At 37.5% G+C, this 22598-nt stretch overlaps 1 protein-coding gene across 3 annotated transcripts in view; it reads left to right on the forward strand.

Moving 5' to 3' along the window:
• LOC106878227 (uncharacterized) overlaps window positions 1–22598 on the forward strand; it is a 65350-nt gene that overhangs the window by 317 nt on the left and 42435 nt on the right. For all 3 annotated transcript variants that reach the window (XM_052971673.2, XM_089359635.1, XM_089359634.1), the window contains exons 2-5: window positions 4961–5171; window positions 5740–5852; window positions 10585–10758; window positions 13294–13426. In XM_052971673.2, the coding sequence (XP_052827633.2) occupies window positions 4961–5171; window positions 5740–5852; window positions 10585–10758; window positions 13294–13426 (631 nt within the window). The remainder of the gene's footprint in view (window positions 1–4960; window positions 5172–5739; window positions 5853–10584; window positions 10759–13293; window positions 13427–22598) is intronic.

The raw sequence follows: 22598 nt of genomic DNA on the forward strand, positions 1-22598 counted from the left end.
GAGGTTGTGAAGGTGGTAGTGTAGGTTGTGATGATAATGATAGTGGTGGTGGTGGTGTTGGTGGTGGTGGCAGTTTGATTGTTGTAATGCTGTATGAAATGATGATGATCCAATAGTTGTTGCTAGAATGGTAATAACAGAGGTGGTGATCATGGTGGTGGTGGTGGTGGTGGTAGTGGTGGACATGGTGGTGGTATTGCACTTTGCAACTAAGACTTCTCAGGTTCAATCCCACATTGTGGCATGTTGGGAAAGTGCTTTTATCTGTACTGGCCATAGTAATGGTGGTGGTGGTGGTGGTGGTGGTGGTGGTATAGTAAATAGCATGATGTTGGCTGAGTACATACTTCCATGATGATGTCCTTTGTTTTTTGTTTTTTTTAATTACTCAGGTGAGGAAGGAAGGGCAGCACAGAAGTTCTAAGGTTGGAGGGTAGAAAAGAAGATATTTTCAAATATGGCCCAAATGCTAATGCCAGAATACACTCTACTAAAGAACCAGCCAACAGATTAAGTTTACCATACAGGTTGGCTATAGCAGGATTTGAATTCAGAATGTATTTAGCCAAAGCAAATACCACAGGGCAATAGTTCTGCCAATCCATTGCACTATACTAATACTTTATTTTATCTCTGGGCATTGGCATATCAAAGCTTTGATGCCTAGCATCTGAGTTGATAGAAGGCCTCAAAGATAACCACCATCTTTCCAGCGATAACTTTGGCCATCTTTTTTTTAATTCAATATTTCTTCCACAGACATGATTATAAAACTAAAAATACATACAGCATCCATGACTTTTGGAAAAAGTTATTGAAGCTCAGAATTGTCCAGGATCCTGTATCCTTCAAAAGTTCCATACTTCCCCAAATTCACCAACACTACTCCTGATAACCTTTCTTCTTTAAGGTTCTTTTACTGTTTACTTTTCTGTCTTTTTGTGTTTTATACAGTGTACTGTGCATGTACTACTAACTTCCATTGCTATCTTTTTCTTTTTTTACTTATATGTCTGCTTTCTGTTCCCTATTTCCACTCTGTTTGACTAACTGTAGTGCACCTGAGCACTGTATACAATAAGCTCATTATTATTATTATTATTATTATTATTATTATTATTATTATTATTATTATTGTTCAGTAGTTTTAGTTTTATAACGTGCTTTCACTTCACTACCGAGCACAGCTCTGTGCGCCTTGGGTATGTGCTGTGGTTTGCTGTGGTGCTCTTATGGTTACTGTATTGAAAGTGTTTTGCATAAGATGTGTGCTGTGCCCAGTAGTGCAATTTTCTGTATGTTATATATATTTGTAAGTCCTGGTGTTTTTGTTATGTATTTGTCTGAATATTTTTTTATTATACCTAAGGCACCTACTATGATAGGAATTGTTTCTGTTTTTAGATTCCACATTCGAGTTATCTCTATTTCCAGGTCTTTGTATTTTGAAAGTTTTTCCATTTCTTTTAGAGAAACGTTGTCATCTGCTGGTATTGATACATCAATTAGAAAGCATTTTTTTTTCTTTTTTTTCTTTTTTTTGTTATTATTATTATTATTATTATTATTATTGAGCGAGAGAGCAGTGCATGCCATCAGAGTGACACTGGGGTAAAATATACGAAGCCCAGTATATCCATCATGACTACCCGTCTGATAAGGGTACACCAGGCACATGCATCACAACCATATGTGCGCAACATGGTGATCTCATATCAAGATAAACAGCGCATGACCTCACAGGTGGGGCTCAGTTAGAATTTTCTTCAGGTCGAGTAGCCCATCCCACTCAAAAGGTCCCTGAATAAGGTTTGTTTAAGGATGTTGAGCAAAACACCAATGTTTCTAAAGGTGAATTATTCAAACCCCAAAGAATTCCTCTCAACACATGGCTATGTTGCTCCCCCACTGCTTCTGCTCGTGATCAGAGATGCACATATCGTCAGCCACCAAGGGACATTCTCAACTGGTTAAGGTCAAGCAACTGACAAGCAAATCTGTGGTATTAAGCAGAATATTTGCTGTAGCTCATCTTTTATACCAAGACAAAGCAATGTACATGATAACACTTCCAATCAATTAAGATCAGAAACCATGAGAGCCACTGCCTGGTACTGCATCCGGGCATAGCCATTGCCTGGTATATTATTACTTGTACTATTATTATCATTATTATTTAAGGTGGCAGGCTGGCAGAATCATTAGCCTGCTAGGCAAAACGCTTAGCAGCATGTCATCCGTCCTTACATTCTGAGTTCAAATTCTGCTGAGGTCGATTTTGCCTTTCATCCTTTCAGGGCTAATGAAATAAGTACCAGTTGAGCACTGGGGTCAATGTAATCAACATACCTCTCCCTTAACCTTGCTGGCCTTGAGCCAAAACTTGAAACTATTCTTGTTATTATCAAAACACCTGTTCCTATCCTTCTATCACACTTAGCCTCTCATCACCTTGCTTAAAGTTTCCCTCAGTACTACTCCCCACTCAATTGAGAGTACCTTGTCTTGTAAGTCACATGGGGATTTGACAAGTGCCAGGGTTGCATAAAAAGCGCTCAGTACACTCTGTAAAGTAGTTGGTGTTAGGAAAGATATCCATCCAAGGGACCTTGCCAAGGCAGACACGGATTTGGTGTTGCCCTCTGGCTCACCAGTTCTGTCAAACCATCCAACCCACATCAGCATGAGAAATGGATGATAGAAGGATGAAAGGCAAAGACTGTTTGTCAGGATTTGAACTCAAAATACAAGAAGCTGAAATGGGCATTACAAGGCATTTTGTCTGCTGTTTTAATGAAAAATTAAGGAATATGCATAGTAAAAGAATGGAAGTAGTGACTACTTCGTCAATGATGGAACTAGTAACTTCTATTATCTTTCACTAAGGATATTCCTTGATTCTTCAATGATGGAACTAGACATTCTGAATATCTTTTATGAAGGATATTCATTAATTCTCCCTCTCTGAGGACATTATAGTTGGCTTATATGGAAATCTTCACTCAATGATCTATGTACTATATGCACAGCAGTTCTAGAAACAACTGTAAGAAACTTTATGCATTATTTATTAATCCTTTATTTACTCTAACTACTCTGTAATTGTGTTTGAATTATGAATTACATGCTCTAAAGCAGTAGTTCTCAACCATTTTTTTGCCTATGAATCCCTTTGATTTCTATATTACTTCCATAACCATTCGATGTTTAAAAAATCCTATTGCATTTTTATAATTGGATATTATTAAGAACTGTATAAAAGAAAAATTACAAAAAAATTTTGTGTATTGTAGAAGTATAACCAATTTATTTTGCATAAACCTTAACAAAATCTTATATGGACCAACCTCTAAGGGTCATATGGACCCCAATTGAGAATCCCTGCTCTAAAATGGCTCTGTATGTTTTGCTTGTTTGTTCTTTCTTTCTAATGTATATCTACCTGCCAAGGTGATGAGCTGGCAGAATCATTAGGATACTGCATGAAATGCTTAGCAGAATTTCGTCCATCTTTACATTCTGAGCTCAAATACCATTGGGGTCGACTTTGCCTTTCGTCAATAAACACTCACAACACCCGGTCTAGGAATTCATTTGTTATTTATTGTTGGTTGATATATATACATTCATTTTATTATTATTATTGTTGTATTTTGACCTGAAGATTAGCTATACTTTTTAATAGAATTGATTTTCAATTGATTTAATCGATTTGATTATATTTTATTTTCTATTTGAAAACTTGGTTATGAAACATGTGTAGTCGTTTTATTATTATTATTTTATGATTTTTACTTTGTATTTTATTATACTTATTTCTCGTGTATTTACTTATTAATTTTTCTATATGTGACTGTGGATTTTCATGGATGAGTTCATGAACTTTGGTTCTTTTCTCTAAATTATATTTATATATATTTATATATATTTATATATATATATATATATATATATATATATATATATATATATATATATATATATTGTTGTTAATGTTTAACCTCATGTTCTCTTTGACCAAATTGGATTATAATCAAAAGAATTCTATTCACAACCATCCTGTCTTAGATATATGGGTACCTCAAACTACATTATTCTAAAGTGTCCTTTTTTCATGTATATTTGACTTCAAGTCAGTAGGGTGTGGTTTGAGGGAGATTTGCTTGTAATTTTTTATGGATCCAGTCAGTGGTTGGTCACATAGAGGCATGCTAATAGTGGTGGTAGGAGGAATGGTAGCATCTACGTGTGTGTTATCATGTTGTTGTTGTTTAATCCCAGGTTAGACTTAATTGGGTAAACCCATGATCAAAAGCAATCTGGCCATGACTATCTTTCAAAGCCTATCAAGGACTGCATTAATTTAAATTTTATTATTTAAAAAGATTTTTTCCCTTCTAAATCAAACAACTATGTAGAGGCACCTTGTTGTTGTTGTTGTTGTTGTTTAGTTCCAGGTCAGCACTGATACAGTTGATATATGATCAAAGGCATTCTGACCATGGCTACCCCATCGTTTTAGATGTCTACAACTAATTATCCAATGTATCTTTTCTTTTTGCAACACAGTATCGTGAGAATTGTGTAAGATTTGGCTGCTATTTCTAACTGATCAAGTGATCACATAAAAGCTCTATCTCACTAACTTCTATGTCTCCTTCCACTTGTGTTGTTGTTATCACTGGTGGTGGTGGTGGTGGTGGTGGTGGTGGTGGTGGTGGTGGTTTAGTAGTTGTGTTGGTAATGTTGGTGGCATGATGAAAATGATGTGACAGTGATGATGATGATGATGGTGGTGGTGGTAGTGATGGTGAAGATAGAGGTGATGGTGATGATGATGATGATGCTGATGATGATCGTGGTGATGCCAGTAGATGGTAGAAATATAACGGGGATGATGAAGATGAGATTACAATCTGTTTTCATGCATTTCTTTTTTCTTTCTTTTATCTCCTTCCAGTTTGTGTTAACGTTTGGCAACTCTCTACTGGATCTGGATGTCGATCCATTGCTTGAGATAACATGGAGATCCTGTTTCAGTGAAGCATGTGTCAATAACAACACAACCCTCACTTCCAAGTTTATAATAATTGATGCTTGTCTGAGAAAGGTGCCTAGTTCATACCCAGACGGGGACTGCTTTGTACAGAGAAGATTTACCTTCCTAAATGGTAAGAAATGTTAATGCTGTTGATGCTGTTGTAGTTGTTGTTGTTGTTGTTATCACTGATGCTTCTACTGGGTCATCCCATAAATAATGTGGATTTCTCAGTTGCATGAACTAAAAGTGAGAGGGGGATGGGACAAACTACTTGTATCAGCTTGCTATAAAAGCAGGTAGTAATTTTGTCTTTTACTTATTCTTAGTGCAAGTTTTTACTTATTCTTAGTGCATAATGTCATAATGCCATCATCACCCTAGTGTATCCAAGACTATACTCTCCAGGATGGACAAGCTCCTTATATTTATGGCAGCAGTGTTCGACTTGGAGAGGATTTATCTGCATTTTCCAGCAGACAAATCTCCCTCAGTTATTTCTAGTGGATCAAGTAACTTCATTGTGGCTTCATCAATATTGTTGCTAACGACATTAATGAAGTAGATGGCATTGCTGTTGTTGTTGATATTGTAGTTGCAGCTGTTGTTAGTGCTATTATTGTTGTTGTTGTTATTGTTTCTGAAGTAGGAAATTGTAATCCCATCTAGGAATCTTTCAGTAATATTCAGTCCCTTTCCAGAATATCAGAACATATCACCAATGCACGGCCAGAACATTTATAAATTGAAGAAACTAAAGACAAAAAACTTCAGCTTAAACCAGATTCATCTACTTATACCAGGACCCATCCAGGTAAGAATTTTTAATTATGTCTTCTGTAAATATTTTCTCTGTATTTTTTTTATTAATAGTGGAGACATGTGGCCTAGTGGGTAGCACGTTAGACTCCCAGTCATAATGTCATGGCTTCAATCCCTAGACCAGGCAGTGTGTTGTGTCCTTGAGCAAGGCATCTCATTTCATGTTGCTCTACTCTGCTCAACTGTAACGAGTACCAACTATGTACAACACTTTCTCCCTCCTATTGTCTCATCCTGAACATTTCATTGCATCACGAATGAGAGGGTTCATGGGTACACAAGAATCTAAAACAGCTAGGAAAAAGCTTGGTATATACTATTACTTAAGCTTTACCTAAGCCTTTCACTCCCTATGGAGCATAAGCCATCCTCCACCCTTTTTCACTCTGGGCTATCTTTTCGACTTCTCTCCAGATGGATCTCTGCATTTTTTATCTCCGCTTCAGTATTGTATGTATCTCTGAGGGAAGGCCTTCTTCTCCCAGGTTTTGTTGATTTTGAGTTATCATCAAGGCTTCTCTAATTTTGCTTTTTTTCTAGATAGTGGTGTTGACCCTATGCAAACCCATTTTTACCAATTTGGACTACGTCCTCCACAGGTGCCCCCTCGATTGTGATTGGCTCTTCCTGCTTGTTGTTGATATGCAGCACTTTTGTCTTTTCCTGGATGATCCTCAAGCCCACTCGCCATGATGTTTCTCTCAGGTGGTCTACCTTATCTTGCATGTGTTGAAGGCGATGTGACAGTAGTGCGAGATCATCTGTGTAGTCCAAGTCTTCCAGCTTGTTCATCAATGTCCACTGAATACCTTTCCCAGGGGTAGCGTAGGCCGTCCTGGTGACCCAGTCTAGCACGACAAGGAACAGGAGCGGTATATATATATATATATATATATATATATATATATATATATATATATATATATATATATATATATATATACATATACATATATGTATAAATATGTATATGTATAAATATATATATATATATATAAACAATTGCAGCGTGGAAGGTGTTTAAAAGCCATTTAAAATAACACACAAAATCCGTTAGATTCACTTCAACATTTAAATTTAATTTGTCAAAATATTTTCATCACTTTGAGACCGCGACCTGTTCACTGAAAAAATTCTGTGCTGCATCTGAGAAAGTAACAGTTATGAACTAACTATTACTTTCTCAAATGCAGCACAGAATTTTGTCAGTGAACAGGTCGCGGTTTCAAAGTGACAAAAATATTTTGACAAATTAAAATTAAATGTTGAAGTGAATCTAATGGTTTTTGTGTGTTATTTTAAATGGCTTATAAACACCTTCCACACTGCAATTGTTTTCGTTCCAGCACACGATCTCAGGTCAGGTCACTTGCTATGCAAGTACATCTCCGCAATATATATATATATATATATATATATATATATATATATATATATGTATATTTTATATATATATATATAGATATATATCTTTACAAGTATACCTATATACATACACACTCACACACACACACTCACTCACACACACACACACACACACACACACACACACACACACATGTGAACTTTAACCTCAGGCATAGCTCATTCCCTCTTGTTAGTGGACATTTAGAATCTACTGGAGTAGAGATTGTACGTTCATGAGAAAAACAGAGAGAAAGAAAAATGAGGAGGAGGAGGAGGAGGAGGAGGAGAGAAAGAGTGGGAGGGAGAGAAAGAATTTTGGGAAAGTGTAAGGTGTGAAGGGTGTCACCAAACACAGAAGCTAGTACCAATCTACTCTTAATAAGATGCTTGAGATACCTTTAAGGGTATATGTGCGTGGGGAGAGTCTAGTTTAATCTTGTCAAACGTCTCACTTATTTTAAAGAATATTGTTGATGGAAAAAGTCAAGACAAACTACTAATGAGTGCGTATGCGTGCATATGTGTGCATGTGTGTGTGCGTGTGTGCAGGTGTGTGTGTGTGCAGGTATGTGTGTGTGTGTGTGTGTGTGTGCAGGTATGTGTGTGTATGTGCAGGTGCGTGTGTGTGAGCAGGTGCGTGTGTGTGAGCAGGTATATGTGTGTGCAGGTGTGTGTGTGTGTGTGTGTGTGTGTACATGTGCATGTGCATTTGTACATGTAATATATATTTACATGCACACACATATATACATATACATATAATATATATCTTCTTCATCTTCTTAGCTGCTTTCTCGTATACGAGCAAAGCCATTGCTAAAAATAATTACTGAAATGAGTCATTGTTGATGCAGCACGAGGCCTTTCTATGACTCTTGAGCTCGGTGAAAGTTTTGCACATTCTATTACATAATATACAGCTGTGCTGGCTGGCTGGCTGGCTGGCAGAAGAAACAGGTGTCACAGTATGAACGCTTTTGACATGCCTTTACAATCCTCCAACTGAGAGACACACATGGTGCTTCTGTGAAGTCAGCTCCTAGACAGGAAAACTTTAGTGTGTCAATATCCAGAGAAGTAATATGTTCAAGATATGGTAAGTGACTGACAGAGGGTATTCATTTGGTTGCATGTCTCAGGACAGCTTCCAGCTGATCAATATTCTGGACAAGATGGGGGTTCTGGTTTGGAGATGCAAATTGTAAGTGTGAGTGCTACATAGCCAAATATAATTTTAAGTACACTGCTGGTGAGTAGTTGACAAAGGGCTTACTGAGTGATATTAAGATACCTTTGATACCTTTGGCCTTTTTACAGTTTTAGAAATATGATTCATCGACACAGATTTTTGTTGACAATAATGTTTAGGTCACATTCATCTGCAGACTTTTTAATGTTGGTATTGAAGACAGAGTAGGGAAATTCTAGAATTTTCCTTGCAAAATATATGGTAGCGCACTTCCTCACAACCAGCTTGAGTTGTTAGCCAGCAATTGAGTACATGGAGTCCAGGTCAGACTGCAAGGATGTATAGCATATAGCATCCATTCTTTTCATCTCAAGGCACAGCTTAGTGTCATTTGCATTTTTAACACAGTAACATGCTTCAGTTTAGCATTTATTTCATTTATGAATGCAACAAATAACAAGAGACTGAGAACAAATCTCTGGAAATGCCAGAAGACATTGCATTATGTACAGTATGTTGGTTCTAGTACAGTAACTATGTCTTTTCAATCAAAACTGAAGGACTACAAACTGTTATAAATATTGGTGATAAATATAAATATTAGTCCTCTCATCATCCTCATCGTCATCATCGTTTAACGTCTGCTTTCCATGCTAGCATGGGTTGGACGATTTGACTGAGGACTGGTGAAACCAGATGGCTACACGAGGCGCCAATCTGATTTGGCAGAGTTTCTACAGCTGGATGCCCTTCCTAATGCCAACCACTCAGAGAGTGTAGTGGGTGCTTTTACATGTCACCCGCATGAAGGCTAGTCAGGCGGTACTGGCAACGGCCATGCTCAAAATCATGTTTTTTATGTGCCACCTGCACAGGAGCCAGTCCAGCAGCACTGGCAATGACCTTGCTCGAATGTTTTTTCACGTGCCACCAGCACAAGTGCCAGTAAGGTGATACTGGTAACGATCATGCTCAAATGGTGCTATTTACGTGCCACTGGCATGGAAGCCAGACAGCTGCTCTGGCAATGATCATGTTCGGATGGTGTGCTTAGCGCTCCACTGGCACATTTTGTTTCACAAGGTCACCAGTTATAATGATAAAGGTTTTGTCTGAAAGCTGCAATTCTCTTGTTCAGGGTCACCAATTGTAACAGTAAGGTTTTTAGTTGAAGTCGAGGGTCACCACTTGTACGATTATAATTTGTTTGTAGTTACCAATTGTAATGGTTGTAAGATGAACGATGAACAGTGATCGAAGTTGTAAAGAAATATTTATTTGCTGTTACTTTATAAATGCCATACCATGACGGGTAGGTTAGTGTAATAGTATAACACAATTCATAAAGTATGCAAGGTAAAGAAAGTTAATTTCGGCCTGTATATGTGTGTAAACAATCTTGTAACGGTATATAGACAGAGATATGGTAATGTTACAGAGAAAAAAAAGTGAGCTAGTGAAAGTTGTAGAGTCGAGGGAGGTTGTGTCTCATAGTTGGCTAGTTGTAACCTTCTTTCTCCCTCTAGTCAAGGTTCTGGCTGGTCAGCCAGACTTCGTTCTCTTTGAGTCGTCACTATGTGACTGAACTCGTTGAGTCATCACCGACTGGTGACTAGGCTAAATTTTTCTTGAGGTTTCCTTGCTTTTATAACAATCCAGAAGGATAGATATATTATTGAGAACAATAGATTTAGTTGGTGGTCTTGTTATCTCTATTCTAGATTTTGGTGATATAGAAGAGGTTAGAAAGGGTCAAGTGGTGAAGACATTGTTTCGGCCTAGTTAAAGGCATCTGGAAAATATTAAACTGCTGTCAGAGAAAAACCATTGTTCCACCGTGGGAAAAGTTCTGTTGCAGTTCTGTTAAATTTGGCTATAGTGGATCGAATCCACTTCATGCATGCAAGATCCACTACATATATGTGTGTGTGTGTGTGTGTGTGTGTGTGTGTGTGTGTGTGTGTATGTATGTATGTATGTATGTATGTATCAAATACCCCATTAATATTTGGTTTTTTATTGTTTTTTTTATTTTTATTTCACTGACATATTAAACATCAGTCATGCTTCATTCTGCATATCAACCAACCGAATAATTTACATATTCATTCACTATTTCTACTAAAAGCCACTAGAGTTGGAAATATCAATGTACCGACAAGCCTCAGCAACAGACTCACTAAAGTTGATCTTCACCCAACACACAAAATTAAACAGTACCCAGCAGGAACAAACCAGCTGGATAAACCTAGAGCTTTACCTGTCACCAAACCACACCAAAGTGGTTTCAGTACCATTATTGGTAAGTAAATAGGATGTCTTAGTATATTTATTTGTTATTTTTATGTCTGTTTTCCATTATTATCTCACAATCCACCCAATGAGAGTTTCAGCAAAAAAGTATTCCAGTTGTTTAATCTACAGAATTACCTACTCATTGTATTATAGGTATCATAGTGTAAGTGGCTGGGGATTCTAACCACTGGAATGTGCAGATATAAATACATATACATTCATATACATTCATATACGTTCACACACAAACACACACATATACACACATGCATGTATACATGTGTATACATGTGTGAGTATGTGTGTGTGTGAGAGAGAGAGGAGAGAGGGAGGGAGAGAGAGAGAGAGAGAGAGAGAGAGAGCATGCTGAGATAGCTCTGTTGCTACACTGAGCTTTCTAAATTCTCTCTGGCCATACACCTAAAATGCATTATATATCACAACTAAGCTAGACATGAGCAGTATCTTAACCAACATAAAAAACGGCTGATATTGAAATAATATTAATAATAATAATATGTAGTACCAGACAGTGGTTCTCATGGCTTCTGATCTTAACTGATTGAAAGTGCTATCATGTAAATTGTTTTGTCTTAGTATAAACGATGGGTTACAGCAAATATTTTGCTCAATACCACAGATTTTCTTGTTGGTTGTTTGACCTTAACCAGTTGAGCATGCCCCTTGGTGGCTGATGATATGTGCATCTCTGATCATGAGCAGAAGTAGTGGAGGAGCATCATAGTCATGTGTTGAGAGGAATTTTTTGGAATTTGGATTATTCACCTCTGGAAATATGGGTGTTTCGTTCAACATCCTTAAACATTCCTAATTCAAGGACCTTTTGAGTGGTATGGGCTACTCGACCTGAAGAAAGTTCTAACTGGGCCCCACCTGCAAGGTCATGCACTGTTGATCTTCATATAAGATCACCATGTCATGCACACAGGGTTGTGATGCATGTGCCTTGTGTACCCTTATCAGACGGGTAGTCATGATGGGTATACTGGACCTCGTATATTTTACCCCAGTGTCACTTTGATGGCATGCACTGCTCTCTCACTTAGTAATAATACTAATACTAATAATAATAATAATAATAATAATAATAATAATAATAATAATAATAATGAAAAATTCGACCTGCTATCAGGAAATGACTATATTCTATTAGATATAAAAGAAACTGAATTAGCTATTAAGTGCAGCCATGATAATCAATACCTTCCAATTAATGACAAGCTGAATACCGGTATACCTGGATCTAATGCATACACATTTGACTCACAATGAATATTCTATATATTCAGTCCACAAATATCACATGTATGTGTGTGTGTGTGTGTGTGTGTGTGTGTGTGTGTGTGTTTGTTTGTATGCATTGGCCCTCTTAACCTTTTAGCCCCTCTTTTTGACCCTCTGATGAAGCCATGAAGCACACTCAATACCCAAATTTTATCTACCAATCCCTACAGAATACTGAAGAGATGGAAATAACATTGAGGGTACAGTAGCTTCTTGGCAGAAACGGCCGTAAGGAACTGTTCTTTTACTTTTTTATGCATTACACATGTAATATGTACACATATATACATATATACATGCATACAGATATCTATACATATATACACCCATCACACACACATACACATGCACACAAACACACACATTAGTCATTTGCTTTCTTATCCAAAACTACGTCAAAAGTACTGAATGGATCTTTATGAAATTTGGAAATTATATTCTTTGCATAACGGCCATAACTCCCATGAAAATTCATATATTTTTGATGTTGATGAAATTTTAACCCGAACATAACAGATGAGCATTATTTAGAAAATGATGTCACACGTTATCGAGGCTACCATTCTTTCTGGATGTGCAAAAGGGGATGACGTCTTTATTCCAAGAATTCCTCTTACTCCATCAGGAGCAGACATTCCTTTTACATTCAGAAGACTACAATTCCCCCTTCGTGTGACTTTTGCCACGTCCATAAACAAATATCAGGGTCAAACACTGTCTGTAGCTGGTCTTCTCTTGGAAGAGCCCTGCTTCTCACATGGACAACTGTATGTTGGCTGCTCAAGAGTGGGCAGCAACAAAAAACCTATTTGTATATGCTCCACAAGGGAAAACAAGGAACATAGTTTACAATGAGGTGTTATAATCACAACAGCAAGAAAGTATGTACATGATCACCTTCTTTTACGAAACTTCATTGACTTTCATATATTTATATTGATATACATATATATACGTGTGTTTGGGTGCGTGTGTGTATATACATCTCTATATATAAAGATGATGCGTAGTCTAGACAGCGTTTTTAGATTTCATTATTCTCTTTAACCCGGGCAACGGCGGGTATTTCTGCTAGTATATATATATATATATATATATATATATATATATATATATATATATATATATATATATATATTGATATATATTGATATATTGCATATCCTTCGTATTCTTAAAATTCACACTTTCTTTTTTCTTTCTCGAACATGAAACCTCTGATGCACATCAATTGTAGCTTCTATGGAGTTGTGCAAATTATTTCTATGGTACCAACTGCAGTACATTCTGTGATGCAACAAAGCACCAGCTGTTCTCTTGTGATAAGGCAGGAAATAAAGTCTGTCAACTTGGCACTGTAAATGAATACTGTAAGTACCATTTCTACTACAGCTACTGTTTTGGACTTAAATCCTTCATCAGAAAAAAATGAAAGCAAAGAAGAAAGGGTGAGATTGTAGGAGATAAAAATCTCAGTAAAAGAGGGAAGTTTATGCTATATATGGACCTACTTCAGCATCGCTTTCAAGATGGCACTAGAGTAATTTAACTTATGGATTTCACCTCTCCTTTCTTCCTTCTAGTTTTCTCTAATTCTCTTTCCTTTTCTCTATTCCTGTCTTTATTTTCTGATGGAAGACTGAAGCTTGAAATAGTATGTAACATTTCTATATCTTCTTCATGCATTAAAAATAAAAGAATACTTCTTTTCAAATGTTAGCACAAGGCCAGCAATTCTGAGGGAGAGGGTTAGTCAATTACATCAACCCAAATACTTGACTGGCACTTCATTTTATTGGTCCTAAAGAGAGGAAAAGATTTGAACAGGGAGTGTAAAGAGGTGGAAGAAATGCAGATGAATATCTTTTTTTTTTTTTTGATGTGTTAATAATTCTGTAAACTTGCTGCCTAAATAATAACAACAACAACGACAACAACAACAATGACAACAATAATAATAATAATAATAGTCAAGACGAAGAGCGCGATTCGATTGTATAAATGTTTTATTCTGAATCTACCCCACTTTCACTTCTCAGAATGTATGAGGAGAAATATGTTTGCGGGTTATTAACATCATGCCCTGGAGGAATGAATAAGATGACAGGAGAATATCATCAAATTTATACAAAATTGTTTGATTGAATATTCTTCTTTCTCTCTTTTTCTTTTCTCTTTCTGTTGTCTTCCTTTTTCTTTCTTTCTTTCTGCTTATTAAAAAACTGACAAAAACTGATGATGTCATTCTATCAACGTATGGACGCTGGTTACTCACGTTCATAGTTTACGTTTAGGTTTCTGAAATTTTGAATTTTGAATCACCTTTTGGTTTGAACTTGAGAAAGACAGACATTCTGCCGAAATATTGTTCAACGAATAAAACATTTATACAATCGAATCACGCTCTTCGTCTTGACTATTTACCTTCGTGAAGAGTTACGTCAATCCTTTTTAAATAATAATAATAATAATAATAATAATAATAATAATAATAATAATAATAATAATAATAATAATGCTCAGAGACCAGACACTGTTGTGGTGGATAAAAGAAAAAAGGAAACTAAGTCCTTAGATATTACTATACCTGGAGATGTATGTGTAGGTGACAAAGAGCTGGAAAAGACAGAGAAATACAGACTACTAAAAGTCAAAATTGCAAGAATGTGAGCAATGAGGAGAGTAACTGTTATTCCAGCAGTCGTAGGGGAACTCGGATCACTAACAACTAGGTTTGAGAAATATGTCAGAGAAATTGGAATTGACATGAGGGCAGAGCAGGCCCAAAAAGCTTCACTACTGGGAACAGCTAGGATTTTTAGATTGGTGATTGGGTGCTGAGTGCCTTCCATGGTAGCATCCAGGTACCAAAGCTTATAATTTGTGGAAAGAGACATTGTGAGACCTCTGGTAACAGGTTGCTGCCTGCTCTCAAAAAATCAACCAGAGCAAGTAAGATTGAGACCTCTGAGAAATAATAATAATAATAATAATAATAATAATAATAATAATAATAATAATAATAATAATAATAATAATAATAATAATAATAGAACTATCTAAAATAGACAGGAAAACAAGAAAAATAATGACAGGATATAGGATGCACCACCCAAAATCTGACATAGAAAGGCTATATATACAACGCACAGAAGGTGGCAGGGGTCTGATACAGCTGGAAAACTATTATAAAATAACCACCATAGGACTGCAAAAATACCTACTCCAGAAGCAAGGAAAACTAATACAAATAGCCACAAAACACGAGCAAAACAAAAAACTGTTTTCAGTATTTAAGGAAGCTGACAAATACAAACAAGAAATCAATCTACCTAACAAATACGAAGAAGAAGAAGAAGAAGAAGAAGAAGAAGAAGAAGAAGAAACAACAAAAGCTATAAAACAAATGAAATCCAAACTAAAACTAGAACAGCAACGGACCATGATAAAACGATGGCAAGAAAAGCCCCTACATGCTAAATGCAAAAGAAATAGACAGAGAAAAATCCCAGCAATGGTTGAGAAGCTCAGGACTCAAAGCAGAGACTGAAGGATTTTTAATTGCTGCACAAGACCAAAGCCTCCCCACCAGAAATTACCAAAAACATATAATGAAAAGAAACATAACAAGTAACTGTAGAATTTGTGGAGATGGACAAGAAACAATAAATCATATTATCTCTGGCTGCCCAGTCCTGGCTAAGAAGGAATATATTCACAGACACGACAGAACTGGGACCTATATACACTGGAAGCTATGCCAACACTATGGAATAACAACAGAAAAAAGACGGTATAAACACACGCCAGAAAAGGTCACAGAAAACGAGAAAGCAACCATACTCTGGGATATGCCAATACACACAGATAGAGAAATTAAGGCAAATAGACCAGATATAATTGTCAAAGACCATGAAGAAAAAAAATGCTTTCTAATTGATGTATCAATACCAGCAGATGACAACGTCTCTCTAAAAGAAATGGAAAAACTTTCAAAATACAAAGACCTGGAAATAGAGGTAACTCGAATGTGGAATCTAAAAACAGAAACAATTCCTATTATAGTAGGTGCCTTAGGTATAATAAAAAAATATTCAGACAAATACATAACAAAAACACCAGGACTTACAAATATATATAACATACAGAAAATTGCACTACTGGGCACAGCACACATCCTACGCAAAACACTTTCAATACAGTAACCATAAGAGCACCACAGCAAACCACAGCACATACCCAAGGCGCACAGAGCTGCGCTCGGTAGTGAAGTGAAAGCACGTTATAAAAATAAAACTACTGAACAATAATAATAATAATAATAATAATAATAATAATAATAATAATAATAATAGTGTGTGTGTACATGTATCATCAGTATTATCATTGTTATCTATTTTAGCATCCACTTTTCTATACTTACATAGATCAGATAGAATGCATTCAGTCAGATTTTGTGAAGCTGGATGTCTTTCCTCTTACAATACCTCATTTGTTTCCAAGCAAGGTAATATTTCCCCACAACCAGACAATTTCACAAAAGACTCAAAGCAAATAACTCTTTTTATACGATGAGAACATTTGCTTACGACTATACAGCAATGTCAAAACAAAGAAACATAACCCACCCACCTCAACAAACGCACATACACATGTTCAGTGTGGATTATAGTCTAGTCACCCGTATTGTAAATCGGGTGGTTCATGAAGATGTCATACCCAGTAACTGATGTAGCAGTACCATAGTCAACTGCTACAAAGGTAAAGGTGATGCCTAAGATAGAAATAATTACAGAAATATCAAATTTAGAAATAATACATTTCTAAATCTCCCAGAGAGATTTATGCAGTAGTGATACGATGAAGTAGTTGTATGCTGTCAACTTAATGTGACAGTCCCCTGAAGGGAGTAATACTACTGTTGGTTAGACCTAGGAAGCTGCACCACTTCCTGTTGGCCTTGACACATTTCCTGTGTCTTTATGCAGCTTCCTAGGTCTAACCAACAGTAGTATTATTCCCTTCAGGAGACTGTCACATTAAGTTGACAGCATACAACTACTTCAAGTATCAAATTGTTGGATCGGGTAATGAAAGTTGCAGAGAGTCATAGCCCAGCTAATTAGGGAGAGAGAGTTAGTCTAGATGCGATGCAGTTTGGTTTTGTGCCTGGTAGAAGCATCACTGATGCTATATTTCTGGTAGGGCATCTGCAGGAGAAGATAAACCTCTATACTTGGCTTTTGTTGACTTGGAGAAAGCTTTTGACAGAGTCCCCCACTCCCTTATCTGGTGGTCAATGAGGAAACTAGGGATAGATGAGTGGTTGGTGAAAGCCATACAAGCCTTGTACAGGGATGCTACCAGTAAGATGGGGATAAGCAATGAGTGCAGCAAAGAATTCAGGGTACAAGTAGGGGTTCACCAAGGGTTGGTTGTCAGCTCCTTCTTGTTCATCATAGTCTTCCAGGCAATAACAGAGGAACTCAAGGCAGGATGCTCCTTAGAGCACCCCTATGCTGATGACCTTGCTCTTATACCTGAATAACCACCAGAACTGGAGAAGAAGTTCCAGGTATAGAAGCAATTATTTACATTATTTACATTTGACGGATATTTGTCCTCATTTTGTTTGTTGTTAACACAACGTTTCGGCTGATATACCCTCCAGCCTTCGTCAGTAGGGCATATGGTGTAGTGGTTAAGAGCGCGGGCTACTAACCCCAAGGTTCCGAGTTCGATTCACGGCAGCGACCTGATTAATAATAGTAATAATAATAATAATAATAATAATAATAATAATATAATAATAGTAACATCGTTAGGAATGAGAACCCAGGTTCGAAATTTCCCCAAGACACTTGACGAAGGCTGGAGGGTATATCAGCTGAAACGTTGTGTTAACAACAAACAAGATGAGGACAAATATCCGTCAAATGTAAATAATGTAAATAATGTAAATAATTCCTCATCTCTTAAATATAGAACTATAGAAGCAATGTCTAGAATCAAAGGGCATTAGAGTTAACCTAGAAAAAAACAGTCATAGTAAGTAGGAAGGCAGACAAATTACAAATCCCTTCAGGTAAATGGTCCTGCTCAATTTATAGAAAAGGTGTAGGTAGAAACTCCATAAAATGTACCCAGTGTAAGCTTTGGACACATAAAAGGTGCAGCAACATCAGAGGAAAGTTAACAGGGAGACTAACTTTCGTATGTGGAAGGTGCACAGGTACAATAAACACTGAAAATGTGCAGGAAATAGACTCCATCAACTGCGGTGGTGGTGGTGGGGGGGGGGACAAGCTAGAGGTAGTAGATAACTTCTGTTATCTAGGTGACCAAGTTAGTAGTGGAGGTGGATGCTCCAAGAGTGTAGCTGTGAGAATAAGATTAGGCTGAGCAAAGTTCCTACCCCTGCTGGCAACAAAGGGCATCTCTCTCAGAGTGAAAGGCAGATTGTTTGATGCCTGTGTGTGAACAGCTATGCTGCAAGGCAGTGAAACATGAGCTGTGACAGCTGAGGACATGCATAGGCTTGAAAGAAATGAAGCCAGTATGCTTTTCTGGATATGCAATGTCAGTGTGCATGTTTGACAGAGTGTAAGTATCTTGAGAGAAAAGTTAGGCATACGAGGCATCAGATGTGGAGTGCAAGAGAGACAACTGTGCTGGTATGCCTGTGGATAAGGACAGCTGGGTAGAGAAGTGCTGATCTCTCACTGTGGAGGGAACCTGTAATAGAGGTAGACCCAGGAAGACATGGACGAGGTGGTGAAACATGATCTTCAAACTTTGAACCTCACAGAGGCAATGACTGCTGACTGAGTCCTTTGGTGACGTGCTGTGCTTGAGAGGACCTGTCAAGCCAAGAGCACCTGTGATGGTGGCATAAAGAACATCCTTTGAACATTGGGCCTCACAGAGGCAAAATGGCTGAATTCCTATCAAGGAATTGCTGGTTCAATATTTAATATTCATTGGGAATAATGATATTCATAAAATAATAGGTTTGTATATAAACCTTGGTTTATAATCATTCAAATGAAGAAAATAGAGATATAACATTTAATAAAGATTTCTTATCAGCAAAAATCAAACATGGTCCCTTATATATATATATTTATATATAACGATGACCACTAAAGTGGACATTTAATGTGCTAGAAGAAGATCACATGTTGTCTCTACTAAGACCTAATAGTTCTCAGATATTTTTTCTGAATCTCTCTGATTCTTTCAATGTGCTAGCTTCCTGGTAATAAATCGATATTAATTAATATCTGATTTTTTACCCTATGTTTTAATTTGATTAACTATATATATATATATACATATTAGTAGAAGCACATGCCTTAGTGGTTAGGGTGTTGGATCCATGATCGTAAGATTGTGGTTTTGATTCCTGGGCCAGGCAACATGTGTTCTTGAGCAAAACATTTCATTTTACATTGATCTTGTCGACTCAGCTGTCAAAAATGAGTAATCCTGTGACGGACCGGCATCCCATGCAGGTGGGGAATATATACACCTTCGAAACTGGAAAACTGGCCCTATGAGTCTATGTGACTCATGAAGGAACCTTTTACTACATATATATGTATATATGGTGGTGGTGGTGGTGGTGGTGATAATGTTGTTGGTGGTGGTGATAGCGTTGGTGCTGGTAGTTTCTAAGATATCTTATTGCTGTTAGTGGTAGTTAATTCATGTGGTAGTGATCTTAAACTTAATATGTATGAAAGTGTATGTGTTTTTGTATATATGTAGAGATAGGTCTGTGTGCTGGGGAATTGGTAAATAGAAGTGTTTTCATAAAGAAATAAACTTGTTCTTGTCAGGCATCTATTTATATTCTTTAAAACCTAATTTGGCCAAAACAGATGATAAAATACACATATACCTTTGCCAGGTGTAAAATGGCATACCGACATTACTAGAATGATAATTGAGGGACAGGCATGATAATGTTGTGTTGTCTACCTGTTCACCTGTTTGACTGGTGGCTTTATTTGGACAGGTATAAACAGACATGAAAATATACAAACACCACTTACATTCAGACATATACAGACATGTATGTGTGTGTGTGTGTGTGTGTGTGTGTACAAATAGATAGATAGATAGATAGATAGATAGATAGATAGATAGATAGATAGATAGAGAGGCAGGGAGACAGGCAGAGCGACAGGCAACAGACATTATATACATAGAAATATATACAAACACATGCATACAAATATACAGACATATTCTTACATACATATAGACATGAGTACATAGACACATATAGATGCATACTTTCATAAATACATATTGAATACATACATCATGACAGATAGACATCATACACACATACATACATTATACACACATACATACATTATACACACATACATACATTATACACACACTTGCATCCATCCATCCATCCATCCATCCATCCATCCATCCATACATACATACATACATACATTTGTTGTTGTTAGCACTCCGTCGCTTTCGACGTCGAGGGTTCCAGTTGATCCGATCAATGGAACAGCCTGCTTGTGAAATTAACGTGCAAGTGGCTGAGCACTCCACAGACACGTGTACCCTTAACGTAGTTCTCGGGGATATTCAGCATGACACAGTGTGACAAGGCTGACCCTTTGAATTACAGGCACAACAGAAACAGGAAGTAAGAGTGAGAGAAAGTTGTGGTGGAAGAGTACAGCAGGGTTCGCCACCATCCCCTGCCAGAGCCTCGTGGAGCTTTTAGGTGTTTTCGCTCTATAAACACTCACAACGCCCGGTCTGGGAATTGAAACCGTGATCCTATAACCGTGAGTCCGCTGCCCTAACCACTGGGCCATTGCGCCTCCACACATACATACATACATGCATACATACACACATACATGATGGTTGTCTACTCATTAGCTGAGCTTGATCATCACTGACAGGTTGACTTGTAACTGATTGTTCCTATGAATGTGAGATTGATCAAGATTCATGAAACCAATGAGAGTCTTACAGAATTTGCCACAAAGACTGCAAACTGAATCCATGTTTTTAGCCTGATGGCTAAGCCTGTCAGGTGGAGTGTTGTGGATTTTCAAATATCTTGTGAGTGTGGTGTATCTCTAACAGACTTTGCCACATACGTCACAGGTAATCAGGTCTGCAATAATGATTTGAGCATAATCTGTTGGTGAGTGGTCTATGGTGACACCTGAGGTGGCTTTGGAGTCCTGCATTTGACAAACGTATTCAGCCACACTCATAGCAAGCAAACATATATGCCACTGATGTTAGCATTTCAAAGAGAAAGAAGATTACTATGGACAACTGCTTCGAAACTTCCAGCTTCTATATCCAGATTACAAATTTACATTCATACCAATAGTAATTGGGGTGCTTGTTTTTGTAAGGCACAGGAGTGGCTGTGTGGTAAGTAGCTTGCTTGCCAACCACATGGTTCCGGGTTCAGTCCCGCTGCGTGGCACCTTGGGCAAGTGTCTTCTACTATAGCCTCGGGCCGACCAAAGCCTTGTGAGTGCATTTGGTAGACAGAAACTGAAAGAAGCCCGTCGTATATATGTATATATATATGCATGTATGTGTGTGTATATGTTTGTGTGTTTGTGTTTGTTCCCCCAACATCGCTTGACAACCGATGCTGGTGTGTTTACGTCCCCGTTACTTAGCGGTTCGCCAAAAGAGACCGATAGAATAAGTACTAGGCTTCCAAAGAATAAGTCCTGGGGTCGATTTGCTCGACTAAAGGCGGTGCTCCAGCATGGCTGCAGTCAAATGACTGAAACAAGTAAAAGAGAGAAAAGAGAGAGATATACTATTATGTACACATACCTACATTATGCATCATATCCTGTTTTAATTTCTATGAAGATACGTGTTTCTAATTAGTGTTTGTGCATGTGTAGGTGTGTGTATTTTTATCTAAGGGTGTAAATCTATTGGTATGTGTATGTATAAATAAGCGTTGTGTACAACTCACTATGTGTAGTTAACTTTCATATTAGTGTATCTATTGGTGTGTGAGTGTGTGTGTTTGCGTGTGAGTGTGTGTGTGTGTGTGTGTGTGAGTGTGTGTGTGTGTGAGTGTGTGTGTGTGTGTGCATGTGAGTGTGTGTGTGCATGTGAGTGTGTGTGCGCGTGTGAGTGTGTGTGAGTCTGTGTGTGTGTGTGTGTGTGTGTGTGTGCGTGCGTGTCTGTGTGTGTATGTGCATGTTAGCAGGTGTTCATGTCTGAGTGAGCATGAATGTGTATGAGAGTGTGTATGTGTGTGTGTGTGTGTGTGTGTGTGTGTTTGGGAATAAGTGTGTGCGCTTTGTGTATATGTGGGAGCATGTGTATATATCTGTCCATGTGTGTGCTTGTGAGTGAGCATCAATGAGTATGTGTGTATTTGTGAGTGAGTATATGTGTATGCGCTTGTGGGCGAGTGTGTATGTGTGTGTTTGTGTGTGTGTGTGTGTGCGCGCGTGTATATGTGTAATTCAGCTATGTAAGTAAGTATTCTGGAATGTTCTTTTAAAC

The sequence above is a fragment of the Octopus bimaculoides genome, chromosome 11 (assembly GCF_046866305.1).
Source record: "Octopus bimaculoides isolate indiv1 chromosome 11, ASM4686630v1, whole genome shotgun sequence".
NCBI classification, from domain to species: domain Eukaryota; kingdom Metazoa; phylum Mollusca; class Cephalopoda; order Octopoda; family Octopodidae; genus Octopus; species Octopus bimaculoides.